Consider the following 18,028-nt stretch of genomic DNA (forward strand, 5'->3'; position numbering starts at 1 on the left):
CAATTAAAATGCAAGTGCTTGAAAACATTTTTTTACATTTATTTTCTGTAGTACTCTTTTTAAAAGTATGCTAAAGTTGCCTTCCTGTTAGTATGCTATTTTTTTTTTTTTTTACTAGAAAAACTAAACCCAAACAGAGCAACATTTGTGTTTGTCTGCTGAAGGATATTTCTGCAAACATGACACAAGAGAAATGCATTTTAAAATAGAAGCCACATATAATTAGACCCAAATTATCCCAAGTTTTGTCCACTTTTGCCAATTGGTGGCGCTGTCACAAATCTACTTGTATGCGCTCAGTTTCATTTTCATGCCTAAAAGCGTTCCAAAGATTCAAGCTTTGCATCCTCTCAAACAAATGTATTTGTTTTGATGCATTGCATGTGATTGGTGTTGTGTGTATAACTTTTAATAATATATATCCAACATGGTCTGAAGATTATCTGACCCAAATTTGGGGATGAAAGCTGAAGGATAAATTTAAAAAGTATGGTGGGTAATCTAGTGTAGCATAAATTGAAACCTTGAACTCTGCGTGACCCATTGAACCAGAATAGCGTTTCAGTTGGGCAAGAGGCTTTTTAGAGACTTTCACCAAAATTGGCATCAGGTGCTATTTACTGCAGGTTCTAAGGGCTACCATAGACTTGAACAGGCAATAGTTCAGTGGCTAGTCCTTAAAGGGGACCTATTATGCCCCTTTTACAAGATGTAATATACATTTCTGGTGTCCCCAGAATGTGTCTGTGAAGTTTCAGCTCAAAATACCCAACAGATCATTTATTATAGCTTTTCAAATTTGCCCCTATTTGGGTGTGAGCAAAAACACAATTTTTTTGTGTTCCTTTAAATGCAAATTAGTTGCTGCTCCCGGCCCCCTTTCCAGAAGAGGGCGGAGCTTTAACAGCCGGTGCTTCGGTTGCTCAACAACAACAAATCTGGAGAATCTCACGCAGCCAAAGAGATTCAGGAATAAGTTACAACTTTTAGAATGCAACTGGTGTTGCTGAATGATTAGTGGATAAATTTATGCAGTTGCTGTGGAGTTGATTCAACTCATTGACTAGCATGTGCCGTCATGTTAATCTTTTGTGCAAATCCAGTGTTGAATTGACCATCGTTTGTGAATGACAGCATGACAACAACACTCTACTACAACAACTCTTCCTCTTCTCTAAAGCAGCCCAGCATGGTTGCAGTCCCTACCAGCCGTTTGTAGTCCTTAAAAAGCGATTTCTATAAAAGAAAATATCTCCCTTTGCATTGAACTTTTAGGATCGTAACTTTGCAGATGTTGTTTACGCTCAAACAGCAACATTACACACTAACTACAGTTAAAAAAGTGAAATCATAATCAACAACCGCTTTAAATGCTGATTATCAAAATTACTTTCTGCTGTTCTTCCTTCCCGCATTAAGATGAACGGTCAGAGTGACTGACAGAGTTGAGTAGTGTGTGAAGACAGAGAAGTTTGACTGCAGAAAAAGTGAATTAAAGTGAGCAGTTCTTATCAGACAGACACAGGAGACAGAGAGAGAGAGAGACAGTGACACTGGGGGTGTGAGCGGTGGATTGCGATCGAAAGCAATTTGACCGCTGAAATGCTCATGCTGATTTGTACTGATAACAGATGGCAGTATGAAATATCAAATATCAACTTCAAATGCCATCTTTTCCATCCCCCTTCTTTCTCGAAAGCAATCCTTTGGATGTGTGTTTGTGTTTCTTTTCTCTCTCTCTCTCTCTCTCTTTTTTTTTTTTTTTAATGCCTGTACAGAGTCATAACATCTGAAAGCATAATCTAACACTTATCTTTCTAAAGAATATACGACAGGCGCTTTGAAGCCTCAGCGTTAGGAAGAGATGAAATTCAGAATGATTACTGCTTATGGAAATGAGATGACTGCAGTCTCTGACCACACTCTCACGCTTAAAGTGGAGCGGATGATTCCCAGAGGAAAACGTTATTGCTCAGAACTTGCTGTTTCATAGCTGAGAGGACTTAATAGAGTTTATGTTTCTTTTAGGTATCAGATTTTTCTTAAAATTTCTTGGGAGAAATAAAAATAGACAGTAACAAGGCAATTGTTGGCTTACAGTATGAGTATAGAGCTATAAAATGAAAGTGTATATTATGACTCAGATAATTTGCTTTTGGAAATATTTGGTGGGAAATGTTTTAAATTTGTGATGCTGAAACTCTAGAGGAGAAGCAGGAGACTCCCTAGTTGGTTTATCAATTAGACTGATTCAACTGATACAAATTGGTGTTTACATGTTCAGTGAATACTGTTAAGACATTTAGGTCAGATATACTAACAGCCCAAACCCTCTTTTGGCATTAAGAAACTATTGTTGGGACTTACTAGAGACACATAGTTCAAAATTAGTGCTGAAAAGACGTGGACTCAGTTGTTTTTGCGGCTGACCTTATTGCATATGCATTTGTAGGAGTCTCCCTTTCAGACACAAAATTTATGGGAGGAAAGTATTTAAATGAATCATGCAACATGATTTACTAATGTTTGCGCTAGTCAATTTACTGGTATTTGCAGCATTATTTCATGCCCCAAAAAAGCATGTCTTAACCCATTTTGTGACATGGCTGCAATTTTTGCTGCTAAAATGAGACAGTGGAGAGAACAGAGAGCGCATGGTAGAAGGGAGAGAATGTTTTCCACTCGTATTAATTTCTTTGGAATGCCAGAGGAAGACGTTATCTGAACATATTGTTTGCCAAACCATGTTGTCCTAAAAAATATAGTAGGCCTATTTTTGTGAATCGATAAGTATTTTGTGTTAAACAAGATGTTCTTTAAATGAGTAAGCTATCTAACTAATACTTTATTGTCCTTGCAGCGTGTCGGTTAGGTGGTGATGCACTATGATATTGCGGGGCAAATGAATTGCAATATTAATTTAATAATAAAAGTAGCATGATAATAAGAAAAATTATTTTATAGCCCTTCATGCCCATCCGCTATATGCCACTGTGAAGGGATAAACAGCGTTCAGGCATGGCATCAAATTGATTAACTGATATATAATATATAAACGTGTGTGTTTTCCTCATTAATGTACACACAGCACTCCATATTGACAGAAAAACACAGAATTGTTGACATGTTTGCAGATTTATTAAAAAAGAAAAACTGAAATATCACATGGTCCTAAGTATTCAGACCTTTTGCTGTGACACTCGTATATTTAACTCAGGTGCTGTCCATTTCTTCTGATCATCCTTGAGATGGTTCTACACCTTCATTTGAGTCCAGCTTTGTTTGATTATACTGATTGGACTTGATTAGGAAAGCCACACACCTGTCTATGTAAGACCTTACAGCTCACAGTGCATGTCAGAGCAAGGCACAGATCTGGCCAAGGTTACAAAAAAAATTCTCCATAATCCTTAAATGGAAGACGTTTGGGATGAACAGAACCCTTCCTAGAGCTGGCCATCCGGCCAAACTGAGCTATCGGAGGAGAAGAGCCTTGGTGAGAGAGGTAAAGAAGAACCCAAAGATCACTGTGGCTGAGCTCCAGAGATGCAGTCGGGAGATGGGAGAAAGTTGTAGAAAGTCAACCATCACTGCAGCCCTCCACCAGTCGGGGCTCTATGGCAGAGTGGCCCGACGGAAGCCTCTCCTCAGTGCAAGACACATGAAAGCCCGCATGGAGTTTGCCAAGATGGTGAGAAATAAGATTCTCTGGTCTGATGAGACCAAGATAGAACTTTTTGGCCTTAATTCTAAGCGGTATGTGTGGAGAAAACCAGGCACTGCTCATCACCTGTCCAATACAGTCCCAACAGTGAAGCATGGTGGCGGCAGCATCATCCTGTGGGGGTGTTTTTCAGCTGCAGGGACAGGACGACTGGTTGCAATCGAGGGAAAGATGAATGCGGCCAAGTACAGGGATATCCTGGACGAAAACCTTCTCCAGAGGGCTCAGGACCTCAGACTGGGCCGAAGGTTTACCTTCCAACAAGACAATGACCCTAAGCACACAGCTAAAATAACGAAGGAGTGGCTTCACAACAACTCCGTGACTGTTCTTGAATGGTCCAGCCAGAGCCCTGACTTAAACCCAATTGAGCATCTCTGGAGAGACCTAAAAATGGCTGAGCACCAACGTTTACCATCCAACCTGACAGAACTGGAGAGGATCTGCAAGGAGGAATGGCAGAGGATCCCCAAATCCAGGTGTGAAAAACTTGTTGCATCTTTCCCAAAAAGACTCATGGCTGTATTAGATCAAAAGGGTGCTTCTACTAAATACTGAGCAAAGGATCTGAATACTTAGGACCATGTGATATTTCAGTTTTTCTTTTTTAATAAATCCGCAAAAATGTGCTGTGTGTACATTAATTAGGGGAAAAAATGAACTTAAATGATTTTAGCAAATGGCTGCAATATAACAAAGAATGAAAAATTTAAGGGGTTCTGAATACTTTCCGTACCCACTGTATATAATCTATTAAACCAAAGCACTTTCATTAGACATTCCGTTCTGATTCTCTGAGCAGAATCTCTGTGATGTCACACTGCTAAGGCCCCGCCTACAGCCACTGACTGACAGTCCTGCATTAATAACATTTACACAATGTCTGCTAGTGAATTATGAGATAAAAAGTATTTTTATTATTATTATTTTTTTTTTATATAAAAAAGTGACTTTTTCCCTCACATTTGCAACTTTTTCTCACAATTGCACATTTAGAACTCTTTTTTCCCTCTGAATTGTGAGATATAAACTCAGAATTGCGAGAAAATATCTGAATTTTTAGATACAGTATAAACTCATACATTACTCAAAACCTGCTTTATAAATTCAGAATTACGATTCAGAACTTGCTATTACATGAAAAAAAGTATTAAAAAGTCCCATGCTATTGAGTCACATGAAAGTGACAAGCCATTTTTTTTTCTTATGTTTGAAAATCAACAGGTGAGTTTCTTTTTTTAATAATAATAATATCTCTATTCGTCAAAGCCTTCACTCTATGCAGGCACCCTCATTTATTCATGAATGTGACTTCACTGGCCGCGCTGCGTTTGTTTTTGTGTGCAGGCAGTGAAGACAACACAATAGAAAATCACCCTGTCTATTTATAGTCTTTGTGTTACTTTTTGTACCCAGTCAAAAACGATAAATATGATGTCTTTTGTCATCATTCACGGATGTACACACAGAAACCCCTCAAAACATGCAGCGGCACACACCAGACACACTGCTGAGCTCAAATCAGCCTTTATTAGCGTCTGTGTGGAGTTGATTGGTGCCGCTTGCTGCTGGTGCTTTGAGAGCAGGAGACCTCACGCTGAGATCCTGTCCCCTCACACACGGCCCATCCATCCTCTCCCTCTATTCCCATCCAAGGTCACCCGTCGCCTTCCGGAACGCCCGGGCTGAAGGTCGCTCGTATCTGTCTGTCAAATGAGGATGAGGATGGTTGCTTTCATCATTTTCATCAACTTTAAAGCAAAGACGGAACCCCGCTGTGGTCCTACATACACCACAAATTGCGCTTTGATATGGCTTTCAGAGAGAGAGGGAAAGCTGAAATAAGAAAAAAGAGAGATGGAGAGAGTAGTGGAAGTGGAAAGAAGAGGAGAATGATGGGTAGTGAGAGATTGCAGGGGCCACTGAAGAAAATCAAGGATTGTGTGCCGGGGGACGGCGGCCATGCTCTCTGTGACAGGCGGCAGTTTGCTATTGTCATACAGCAAATGCAGGAAAACAGAGGCCAGCATTAAAATGAATAAGATCCATCACTGTCTGCTGGCCTGGCTTCACACTTTGTGTGTGTGCGTGTGTGTGTGTGTGTGTGTGTGTGCTCGATTATGTTTGAGAGAGGCACATTCACAATGTGGCACCAGGCGCGACGCAAGTGTTTTTTGCTAGTTTCAGCCTGCCGCAGTTATGGTTTCCACATCCTGCGCCACTTTGTTTAAATAGCAAATGCATTTGTGCCCATTTGTGTGCCCATGGGCGTGCTGGTCTGAAAAGGAAGATTGTTCAGGTCCATTGTTGGCGCGTTACTATTTTGAGGCAACTGACCAACCATTGACCAACTGAAACCTGGTCTTACATCAATGGTGCAATATTTGAATATATAGTTAGTAATGTGCACCTATATGTGGGTACACAATGTGCGTGCGTATTGCTTATTACACACACAGGGATGTGCAGCACCGCACAAACATGCCAAATATTAAAAATAAAAAGGATTACAGTGTTAAAGATTATTACTGTGTGCATAAAAATAAAAAATGCTTTGGCGAAATCAGTCTTTTTCCATAGATGGTCTGCTCGCACGCTTTAACCTTGCACACGAGCAGATCCGTTTCCTCACTAAAGACGCGTTCAGTTATTCCGCTTTCAAATTCCACCTTGTAAATAGCGAATACGCCATGACGCGAGCGCACCAAACGCTCAAAACACACCCATGACTCAATAAGAGAATATGGACAACCTCTTTAGACAATAAGCCGGGTGCACCGACCATTTTTCCCATCCTTAAACTAGCAAAAGTGGATTCGGACACGCCCTAAGTGCACTTGTGCCGTGTGCTTTAGACCATGCACTTAGATTGTTAAAATAGGGCCCAAAGTGTGGTTCTACTCCTGTGTGTTTGCATAGACATTGAAATGTACATTATTAACAACATCTACAGTATCAACAGTTTTTAGAAATGTATTTATTGTATTTAACCCTTGCAATGCATTAATAATAAATAAGTAAATAAATAAAAACTGTAGCTGTTGCATTCAGGGGTCTTTTTGGACCCGGTTGAATATAAGGTTAGAAAACAGTCATAACATAATATTTTTTCAACTACAACCATATTGTATCTGATCAGTAACTTCTCATGAGTGAACGTGCAATTGTTTTTTAGAATGTTACCATGTTTTTACCATGCTTTTAGTACATTTACACAATTTTTATTAATTAAAAATGTTAAGAAATTCTTTGAAATTTTAAAATTTGCAAGAACTACAGCAAAAACCAGAGATGCTACATTTTTAAAAAAAAATATATATTATTTATTTATTTATTTTTTTCTGGACCCGAATGCATTAGGGTAGTTCAGCAGTGTTATTATTGTTGTTAATTAGACCTGTTAAAAATGTTTTCATTAATTGAAATAAAGATGAAATAAGATACAATATTAATGTTAGATGAAAAACTTCTTAAAAAAAATCTTAAAAAATGTAGAAAAACTTAGAAAAGAAATGTTACCTGTTATATGTAACTGAAATAGCTAATTAAAAAAAAATACAAATATATTTATTTAAAAAAATGTAAAGGTAAAAAATATGAATTCTTTTATGTTTCTAAGCTATGCATAAATAAATACGTTTTCTGGAACTATGTCTATAATATATGTTTCAATTTCTATACACCTAGATTTAATATACAAATACTAATGAGATAAGGCTGCATAGGGAGCTGTCTTCTGATACTGTACATATGGTGCTACTTAAGATTTTGGCATCTTAGAAGCCAGAATGTTTTTTTTTTCTGCCTATACCTTTGTGTTTTCAGCTACCTATGATGCTTTAAAATGCTGTCTACACTCTAAAAATATTGTGATGACTCTACAAAAAAAAAAAAAAAAAAAAAATGACAACTTTTAAGTTGATTACTCAAAAAATTAAGTTGATCCAACTAACAGAGTTGTAGCTGTGGAACCAATTTATTTATGTCAGTTCAAATCAACAGCTATCATATATAGCACATGATAACATAACTTATTTAACATGTGTATTTAATGAACAAGTAATATATTGGCATTAGTGCAGTAATTGCTTATAGAGTCAATGTAGAGTTTACCTTCATGTTTATCTTCAGCACAATCCTAACCACAAAAACTTCAACATTACAGAAACTCTTTTAAATGTCAAAAATAACAAACATAAATGTCTTTCCCTTCACTAAAAACAAATAAATTAACAATTAATTTCAATATTTATTTAACTTATCCAGTCCTATGCAAAGCATGCTGGAAACTAGTCTAATTTCCGAAGTTATCAAGATAACTTCATTACGTTAATACAACTTAATATTTTAAAAAAAGCCAATTAACAGAGAAATTTGATTACAATCAATGTTAAGTTGATGTAATAATCAACATTATTATGTCAACAGAACTCCAAAGTAATGTTTGCAACGTAAAAGGTTTATTTAAAATAATAAATTAGAATTTTTAACTTGCAACCATACATTTATTTAAGTTGTGGAAACAGGTCCCCACAATTACTTCTTAAAGTGTAGAAAGGCATTTTGTGACTTAAATTTGTAAAGTATGTTCTTCTAACTGAAGGCACTTGCTCTTTTAGCTCGTAGATGGAACTTGGAAAGGCCCGACATGGGGAGAGTGACCTGATTTTGTCACAATTACAGTAGATTCAGAGTCTCAAACTGTAAATTAAGGGTTTAATAATCAGCCACTGACTTGAGTGAAACTCTCTGGGGTTTCAGATTGAGAACTGAAGCTGAGAATCTTGAATATCTCTCAGACTGCCTTTGGTAATTGAAGCAGTGATGTACTTCATAAGGGATTGTCTTGACCCAGATAATGATGGAATGTATTATTGGTCATTGCGTTTTCTGCTTCAGTTCAATAATTGAGGCTGAGCTTCAGAGAGGCAGTGATTCCAATCGATGGCTTTCCGTTTCTATAAATATAAGGTCATATGTTCTCAGCCAATTAAAATTCTTCCAGTCATTTGAATTCAATTAATTTCTTAAAACATTGGTTCTTGGCACTGAGATTTCCCTTTACCCCGTCATAGTAAAACTATGGGACAAAAACATTTGTATAAGTTGAAGTAAAGAATGTAGGTTTCAGTGTTTATTACACTTACTGTTTTTATTACTAAATGTTTTGGTATAAGGTTATCAAAGTTCAACAGAGTGCTCAAAGACAGCCTCTGAGGATTGTGGGTAATTGCAAGCTTATGCTGCTCCTCATAAAGGCTGGCATCTGAGCCTATCAGCACTGGATTATTAAAATGAGAAATTAATACATTTCCCCGGATCGAGTGTGTCCAATTAGTTTCCACGCCTCTAGTGTGCTGTTAAACTGGCTTGTGTTCGTCTGTGACATCGAGGTGTCATTACAGTTGAATCAAGAAGTGTTTGAGTTTTCTGTATGTTTAACTGTATTACATTCAAAATGCTTTGGAGTTGAATGGGTTGACGATAAATATCATTGAGCTAAAACGCATTATTCATAGTAGTAAAGGGAACCCATTATGCCCCTTTTCATGTTATATAAGTTATATAAGCCAGAATGTGTCTGTGAAGTTTCAGCTCAAAATACCCCACGGATCATTTATTATAGCTTGTTAAATTTGCCCCATTTGGGTGTGAGCAAAAACACGTCATTTGTGTGTGTCCCTTTAAATGCAAATGAGCTGCTGCTCCCGGCCCCCTTTCCAGAAGAGGGCGGAGCTTTAACAGCTCACGCTTCGATTCCTCAACAACAACAAAACTGGAGAATCTCACGCAGACAAAATGAGGATTGTCAGTAACGGTGTTCAGCCTTACATTGTTCAAACCAGAGTCGACACTGATGGAGAAACTCTGGAAGAAGTTTTAGAATGAAACTGGACGTTTCTGAATGGTTAGTGGATAAATTTGTATAGTTGCTGTGGAGTTGATTCAACTCATCGATTGTGCAGCATGTGCCGTCATGTTAATCTTTTATGCAAATCCAGCGTTGAATTGATCCTCGTTTGTGAAGCAGTCTGGTGTAAAATGACGGCATGACAACAACACTCTACTACAACAACTCTTCCTCTTCTCTAAAGCAGCCCAACATGACCTCACCCCCTTTGTTGTGTGTTCTTGGACCAGGGATTATGTAAATTTTGGGGTTTGTGATGTCACCAACCCAGGAGGAAGCTCGTTGTAGTCCCTACCAGCCATTTTATGTAGTCCTTTGTTGTAAAAGAAAATATCTCCCTTTGCATTGAACTTTGAGCGTCGTAATCTTGCAGATGTTTTTTATCCTCAAACAGCAACATTACATACTAACTAAAATTAGAAAAAAAAAGTGAAATCATAATCAAGGACTCCTTTATTCATTTTTGAACATTGTTTCAAGAAAAAAAAATAAAGTAACAGAGTTGAAGTTTGACGACAGCCAGTTATAACCGTAAACATGACTCGCATGACTCCAAGTGTGAATTTGCATATAACACGCATCATCATCATGCATATTCATGAACACTGTCTGAAGAACTGAGACTGGCCCTCAGGTCCACTTTTTCATTCAGTTTCTTTGATTTCTCTTTGTATGAAAATATTCTACACAGTTCTGGGAATCCTTTAGGGAACTAAGAAATGCACACGCTGTCCTCGCTCAGAGATGTTCTTTGAAAGTAATGCATTTGCATCAAGCCAAGAATGTCACTGTAGTTTGAAGTTTTACAAAAGTACTATACTTAGAAGTGTTTCTCAATTCCTTCTACATTACTTGTTCAGATTATGTGAACTTTGTAGATTTTTCTCAGAGAAGGTGTATTATAACCTGGTAGATATTTGATGTAATCTGCTCTAAATACCAGGAGAGAAAAAAAATATAGTACAAAATCTAAAACCTTTTGTACACTATTTGAACAAGTAGCAAGTAAGCAAAGCAGAAGTGTAAGTGCAAGAACATGTCTGCTTTGTGCTTTGATTCAGTACTGGACAGTACTGCAGTTCTTCTTGATGTGCTGCAAAAATACTATTTTTAAAGTCACCATGAATTCAAAATTGACAATATGGAATATTGCAGTATTAATTATAAATTATGTATTCATGCACATAATTATTTTGTTAAACTCATATGCCTGGTAATCTTGAATCAGAATAACTTCCCCTCCCTCTAGCTGCAACATCTCTTTTCTTCTCTAATGATGAGGGCGGGGCAATCTGTCACTCACATGAGATCCACCAATAGCAAACCACAACCATCCAATCAATTCTCCATAAACAAAATCAAGCCCCACCCTACATTCTTTTTTTTTTTTTCCCTCATTCGAGAAGCTGTTTCATTTGGATATGCGTCACAGTAAGGAAGAAAAGACTAGCATAACTTCTGTTTTATGCCGACTTTAACAGGTATTTTTGTCTTTTTTTTTTCAGTTAAAATATAAAATCCCTTGAAACAAGTTTATTTGAGAAGTACTAGTGCATAAGATATTAAAGGGGTGGTTGATTATGATTTCACTTTTTAAACTTTACTAAGTGTGTAATGTTGCTGTTTGAGTATAAACAATATCTGCAAAGTCACGACACTCAAAGTTCAATGCAAAGAGAGATATTTTTTAAGGACTACAACAAACGGCTGGTAGGGACTACAACAAGCTTCTTCCTGGGTTGTTGACATCACAAACCCCAAACTTTACATAAACCCTGCCCCCAGGACACACAACAAAGGGGGTGAGGCCATGTTGGGCTGCTTTAGAGAAGAGGAAGAGTTGTTGTAGAAGAGTGTTGTTGTCATGCCATCATTTTACGCTGGTCTGCTTCACAAACGAGGGTCAATCCAACACTGGATTTGCACAAAAGATGAACATGACGGCACATGCTATTCGATGAGTTGAATCAACTCCACAGCAACTACATAAATTTATCCACTAACCATTCAGAAACGTCCAGTTTCATTCTAAAAGTTGTAACTTCTTCCTGAGTCTCTCCATCAGTGTCGACTCCGGTTTGAACAATGTAAGGCTGAACACCGTTACTGACAATCCTCATTTTGGCTGCGTGAGATTCTCCAGCTTTGTTGTTGTTGAGCAAAATAAATACTCTGTTTTAATGTGCAGTGTGAAACAGGCCTAAGAAATTTCAAACTGTAATTCATTGCCAAAGTACACCCTCATTATGACGAAATGTGCATCTGCATTTTTACTATTAGAGTGCCTCCTGTGCATAAAAACAACTCATGTGGTTTGTGTCCACATGATGTTTATGAAAGCTGACATCAGGAAGGAAGTGCCAGGCTGGCTACAGAAAACTGTCCTGCTGAAATGAGGGTCTGATCGATTGTGTCTTGAGAGAGCTATCAATCAGCCTGACTGGTAAATTATGGTTTTATTAGCGTTGAGCCAGACTGTCGCTCCACGGGGCGAAGCGGACCATGATGGGACGCATCCACATGCGCCAAGCAATAAGAGAAGGACTTCTGGATCTGTACTTCATTAATTTATTTACTCTCTGATGGACCTTTTTGATATGAACTCACAATGACTTACTGATGTCATATCACTGTGACTGGGATTCAAGAGGATGGCAGAAGCATCATGGGAAATGTAGTTTTGCGACACAAAGAAATTGCAAAAGGGAAAGAGTGGGTATGTGTACGAGGCAGTCTTGTTTGACTGGAGGCGTCCGGGGAGCAGAAGCCCAGCTCAGAATGAAGACACTCTCTCTAATCCACTTACAGCTCAGGAGGGAAACTCATTTGGTGCACCTGAGAAAGTAATTGATTGAATCAAAGGGCAGCGCACTAAGCCACAGTGGCATTGAGCAGATTGGGTGTCACGACAGCCACTCAATCTGACTCACTCACACTTCACAAGGTGAACAGAGACAGTTGTGTACAGAAGCGATCAGCTTAGCTTTCATTTGGTATTTATTGTTGGTTAATATAAGTCTGCCGTATACAAAAGTATTTTTTTTAATGCAATTTGATTAATGATAATAACATTTCTTCTTCTTCTTCTTCATCTTCTTCTTCTTCTTCTTCTTCTTCTTCTTCTTCTTCTTCTTCTTCTTCTTCTTCTTCATACAGTAATAATAATAATAATAATAATAATAGTAACTTAACTATATTCATGTATTTCATATTTCTGCTCTTTTCTCTTAAAAAAAAGGTAATATAGATATTCTAAATATATAAGAAAATGTAAATATATGAATATATTGATATTTATATACAGTGTTAGCAGAAAATAATCATCCCAAAAAGGTGAAGTCAGTACACTAAGGTTAACCAATCACAATAAAGGTAATTTACATATAACAGTCTTAAAGGTACAGTAGCAAAAATCCGCCTTTTTAATACTAAGGCTCAGTGGGAGGGTCAAAAATGGTCAGGGAATGGTTTTTGGTGCAAGAACCCTTGACTAATACTGTATTATAAGTGGACTTCAGATGTGTAGAATTTAGCTCTTTTAACTTAAGCACTTGTACCCATTCAGTGCCCTTGCTCTCACCGTTGAGAGAATTAATTCACCCATTATGGGGACACATAATAAACTGTCACTGGCTCAAAAGCACAGGGTAAATTTGAGCAGTTCGACCCACAGCTGCACAGCCTCGGGCGCTTGTAGCCGTCATAATCCACTTGAAAAATAGACTGAAAATATGTGGGAGAGGACAACAGATCTGCCATAGAAAGGGGCTCATCTCCTCTCTGTGCAACTGAGCAAATGAATGCAGAGAGAGAGAATGGGATTGGAGAGATGCGATAGAGAGGGCTAATGAGGCTGTCTGGGTCTCTGGAGAGAGCTGGACACAGCAGAGGCTGCATGTGACAGCTTAAGACCTGTAATTACAGGCCGAGAGGGGGAGAGGGGACGCGGGATTAAGACCTCATAAACAGCTTCAGGAGGCCAGCGGAGTCTGGAAATGTGTGTTTATTATTATTATTATCTGTGTGTGTGTGTGTGTGTGTGTGTGTGTGTTATATAAAGGATTAGAATTACTGTATGATGCTGCTATATAGGCAAGGAGATCTTCTCTCTCATCCAAGGTCAAGAAGGATTTTCTCAAACATGTTTTAATGTAAAATGTGAATGCATGGTTGTGCATTACAGTGATTTTATCATGGCTAAGGAAAAATAAATGATGCATGGATGGATGGATGGATGGATGGATGGGTAAAATGATATCCATCTAGATAGATAGATAGATACATAGATGGATGATGGGTAAAACGATGGATGGATGGATGGATGGATGGATGGATGGATGGATGGATGGATGGATGGATGGATGGATGGATGGATGGATGGATGGGCGGATGGATGGATGGATGGACGGATGGATGGGTAAAACGATAGATAGACAGATAGAGCGTTGGATAGATGGATGGATGAGTAGAAAGGTGGATGAATGGATGGATGGATGGATGGATGGTTAAAATGATAGATAGATAGATAGATAGATAGATAGATAGATAGATAGATAGATAGATAGATAGATAGATAGATAGATAGATAGATAGATAGATAGATAGATAGATAGAACAATGGATGGATGAGTAAAACGATGGATGGATGAGTAGAACGATGGGTGGATGAGTAGAACGATGGATGGATGGATGGATGGATGGATTGTAAAATTAGATAGATAGATAGATAGATAGATAGATAGATAGATAGATAGATAGATAGATAGATAGATAGATAGATAGATAGATAGATAGAACAATGAATGGATGGATGAGTAGAACGATAGATAGATAGATAGATAGATAGATAGATAGATAGATAGATAGATAGATAGATAGATAGATAGATAGATAGATAGATAGATAGATAGATAGATAGATAGATAGATGGATGGATGGATGGATGGATGGATGGATGGATAGATGGATGGATGGATGGATGGATGGATGAGTAGATAGATAGATAGAACGATAGATAGATAGAACGATGGATGGATGGATGGATGGATGGATGGGTGGGTAGACAGACAGACAGAAAGTCAGAAAGAAAGTCAGATAGATAGATAGATAGATAGATAGATAGATAGATAGATAGATAGATAGATAGATAGATAGATAGATAGATAGATAGATAGATAGATGGATGAGTAGATGGATGGATGGATGGATGAGTAGATGGATGGATGGATGGATGGATGGATGGATGGATGGATGGATGGTGGGATGGATGGATGGATGGATGGATGGATGGATGAATGAGTAGATAGATAGATAGATAGATAGATAGATAGATAGATAGATAGATAGATAGATAGATAGATAGATAGATAGATAGATAGATAGATAGATGAGTAGATGGATGGATGGATGGATGGATGGATGGATGGATGGATGGTTGGATGGTTGTATGGATGGATGGATGGATGAATGAGTAGATAGATAGATGGATAGATGGATAGATAGATGGATAGATAGATGGATGGGCTGACAGGCTCCCTGGAAGGGAGTGTTTTAATCTTCAAAACTAATCCTGTTTGAGAAAGCACTAGATTTAGGGAGATTACGAATGGATTGGGCAGAATAAATGGGTTGGTAACAACTCTGTTCACCTCCTCCCCTCCCAAACACTGTGCTGTTAAAGATCTGTCTCCCACAAGCACATCAGTTCATCCAGCCACCCTCTATTTTCTTGAAGAAATATATCCTTTATAAAAACCCATCCCGTTTTTATCTCCCTCTCCTTCTGTCATGACCGTCAGATTTCAACAAAGGTTCATAAAACAAATCCTGGTTTTGTAAAGAAAAGCTCATTGAGAAGAGTCAGGCTGAGCGGTTTATTGTCAGGCTGCCCGTGGCACTTGCGTCAGATGAAGTTGTAATTGCGTTGACCCCTTCTGTGCGTCAGTAAACGTGCTGTTTTATCAGGCCCAGCGAGATAAGTCAGCAGCTCCAGACTTCATTAAACGTCTCATCTATATTAAACAGTCTAGTAGATTCCCTCCCCATACAGTGGTTGTTTTCCCCACCGCAGCGCCACAAACGTCCTGAGCAGGGTGAGCAAGATTGTGCCTTGTGTGATGAACATCCTGCAATCCAGTCTTTGCTTGTCTTTGATGTTTCTAGATGCTCAGAACTGTTTTAGTTGCCATTGATCAGAAGACATCAGTCTCATTCCCCCAAAGCTCTCCTCAGTGAACAGTAGACTTACTTAGAAAAGATCTTAGCAACCCCTGCTTACCTGATCCTTAACCAATCTTTAGTTCCCCCTAGCCTTAGCCAATCAGAGCATGGTATTCTTCTGATGCAAAACACCCTATTTATCTTGGTAGATTGTAAGTGGAAATCTACAGCTGTTTGACAATGATGTCATCAGAGTGCTAACAGCTGTTGGATCCCTTTGTATTTATAAAAATAAATAAATAAAAACAGGCCTACAGAAAGAGATGCAGGAAGTAGGGTAAATTTTGTAGGAAATGTAATGATGCATTCGAGAATGGGTAAGGAAGTATTGCCGACCCTCATTCTCAACACAGCCTCATTCAGGAGAAGTTCCTTTGGGAGGAAGTGGCACCTTCTCTCGATCAATGAGGCCCCCATGGGGAAAGTGTGAAACACTAAGGACATAAAAGCTCACAAAGGACTTGAGATCAGACCACACTCACCGACAGCCTAATCAAAAGAGCACAGGAACACCTCTATTACCACTAGCACTAGGGGACGAGATACTGAGGATGTACTGTACAACAGCTATCTTAGTTAAAAACCAAGATGTTTTTTAGTTTTTTTTATTTTACTTTTTGTTTTGTTCACAAAAGCCACGCATCTGACAAAATGTTGCGACAACTGCGCTTCAAGCAAGAATACCAGTTTATTTTTTGCTTTTTGTTTTGTGGTTTGTTTTATTGTTTTATGTTTTTTAGGCTTTTTTTAAAACTTTTGTTGTTCTTGTTGTTGTTGTTGTTATAAGTTTTGTTTTGAACATTGTTTTGCTTTGTTCGTATTGTATTGAGAAAATTTTGTGACAATTGGACTTAAATCAAGAAACTATTTTATTAAATTTTATTTTGTTTTGTTTGTTTTGTTTTGTTTACATTTTAGACTTGCATCTGACATTTTTGTTTGACAATTGCACTGAAAGCAAGAAAAACTTTCATTAATATTTATTTTTCATTTTGTTTGTTTTGTTTACATTTTAGGCTTGCATCTGACAAAATTTTGTCACAATTGCAATGAAAGAAAAACACTTTCATTAAATTTAGTTGTACTTCAAAAATAACATTTTATTTATTTATTTATTTATTTTCCAGTTTGTTTTTTTGTTTTAAATTTTGTTTTGTTTTGAGGTTTGTTTTGTGTTTTTTGTTTTGTTTGTTTGCTCTGTTTTAGGCGTGCGTCCGACAAAATTTCGACAATTGCACTTAAATCAAGAACTGTTTTATTACAATTTATTTAGTTTTGGTTTGTATGTTTTGTTTTGTTTAAATTTTAGGCTTGCATCTGACAAAATTTTGTGACAATTGCATTGAAAACAAGAAAAACGCTTTCATTCAGTTTTATTTTATGTTTTGGTTTGTTCACAAAAACCATGCATCTGACAAAATGTTGCAACAATTACACTTCAAGAATAACATTTTACTTTTTTTTTTTTGCATTGTTTTAGACGTACATCTGACAAAATTTTTAACTTAAATCAAAAACTGTTTTATTAAAAAAAAACTTGAGTTTTGTTTTGCTTACATTTAAGCTAAAAGATTTAAAAAAATAGGCAGTATGTATTTTATATATTTTTTCCTCCTTCTCTTCAGGAGGCTCCGGGTAGCCCGTCTGTGCCTCTGAACTCTCCACGAGACGAAAATGAGCGACGGATCTCTCAGTCTCTGTATCCCGGAGAGAGCCTGAATGACAACCACACCCCCCGACCCACCATGATGGGTAGAATGATGGGTAAGCTGATAAAAATACTCACGATGTTAGTCTTAGCCAAAGACTGCTCTTGTGTATCATTTCACACAAAAATGGCCAGAGATTTCTCAAACCAGCTAACTCCAATCTGATCAGCTGACTTTAAGAATTATTCTGGATTCAAGGCATAATTGTTTTTTATCTGTTCATTGGTGGTTTCTAAGTTGCCCACGAGTAGGTGAAATTGATAGATTTGCAAAAGATTGTGGTTTATGTGATGTTCAAGAGTTTAATCTGACACACTTTTAAGCAAGTAAACCAGATGTCCTTGCTCACCTGTTATTTCTGATTTCCACATATATCCAAATTGAAATAAATTTAGATAATCTAGACAATTGGAGGATAATTCCCTACATTCCAGAAGAGCTGCACGATTTATCGTCAAAAGATCA

The 18,028-nt window shown here is 37.6% G+C and overlaps 1 protein-coding gene across 6 annotated transcripts in view; it reads left to right on the forward strand.

The window, feature by feature from the left end:
• Positions 1–18,028, forward strand: part of pard3aa (par-3 family cell polarity regulator alpha, a) — a 560,621-nt gene that overhangs the window by 309,774 nt on the left and 232,819 nt on the right. For all 6 annotated transcript variants that reach the window (XM_067377333.1, XM_067377327.1, XM_067377329.1 and 3 more), the window contains one exon: positions 17,480–17,618. In XM_067377333.1, coding sequence (XP_067233434.1) covers positions 17,480–17,618 — 139 coding nt within the window. The remainder of the gene's footprint in view (positions 1–17,479; positions 17,619–18,028) is intronic.

This window comes from Chanodichthys erythropterus, chromosome 23, assembly GCF_024489055.1.
Source record: "Chanodichthys erythropterus isolate Z2021 chromosome 23, ASM2448905v1, whole genome shotgun sequence".
In the NCBI taxonomy this organism is placed as follows: domain Eukaryota; kingdom Metazoa; phylum Chordata; class Actinopteri; order Cypriniformes; family Xenocyprididae; genus Chanodichthys; species Chanodichthys erythropterus.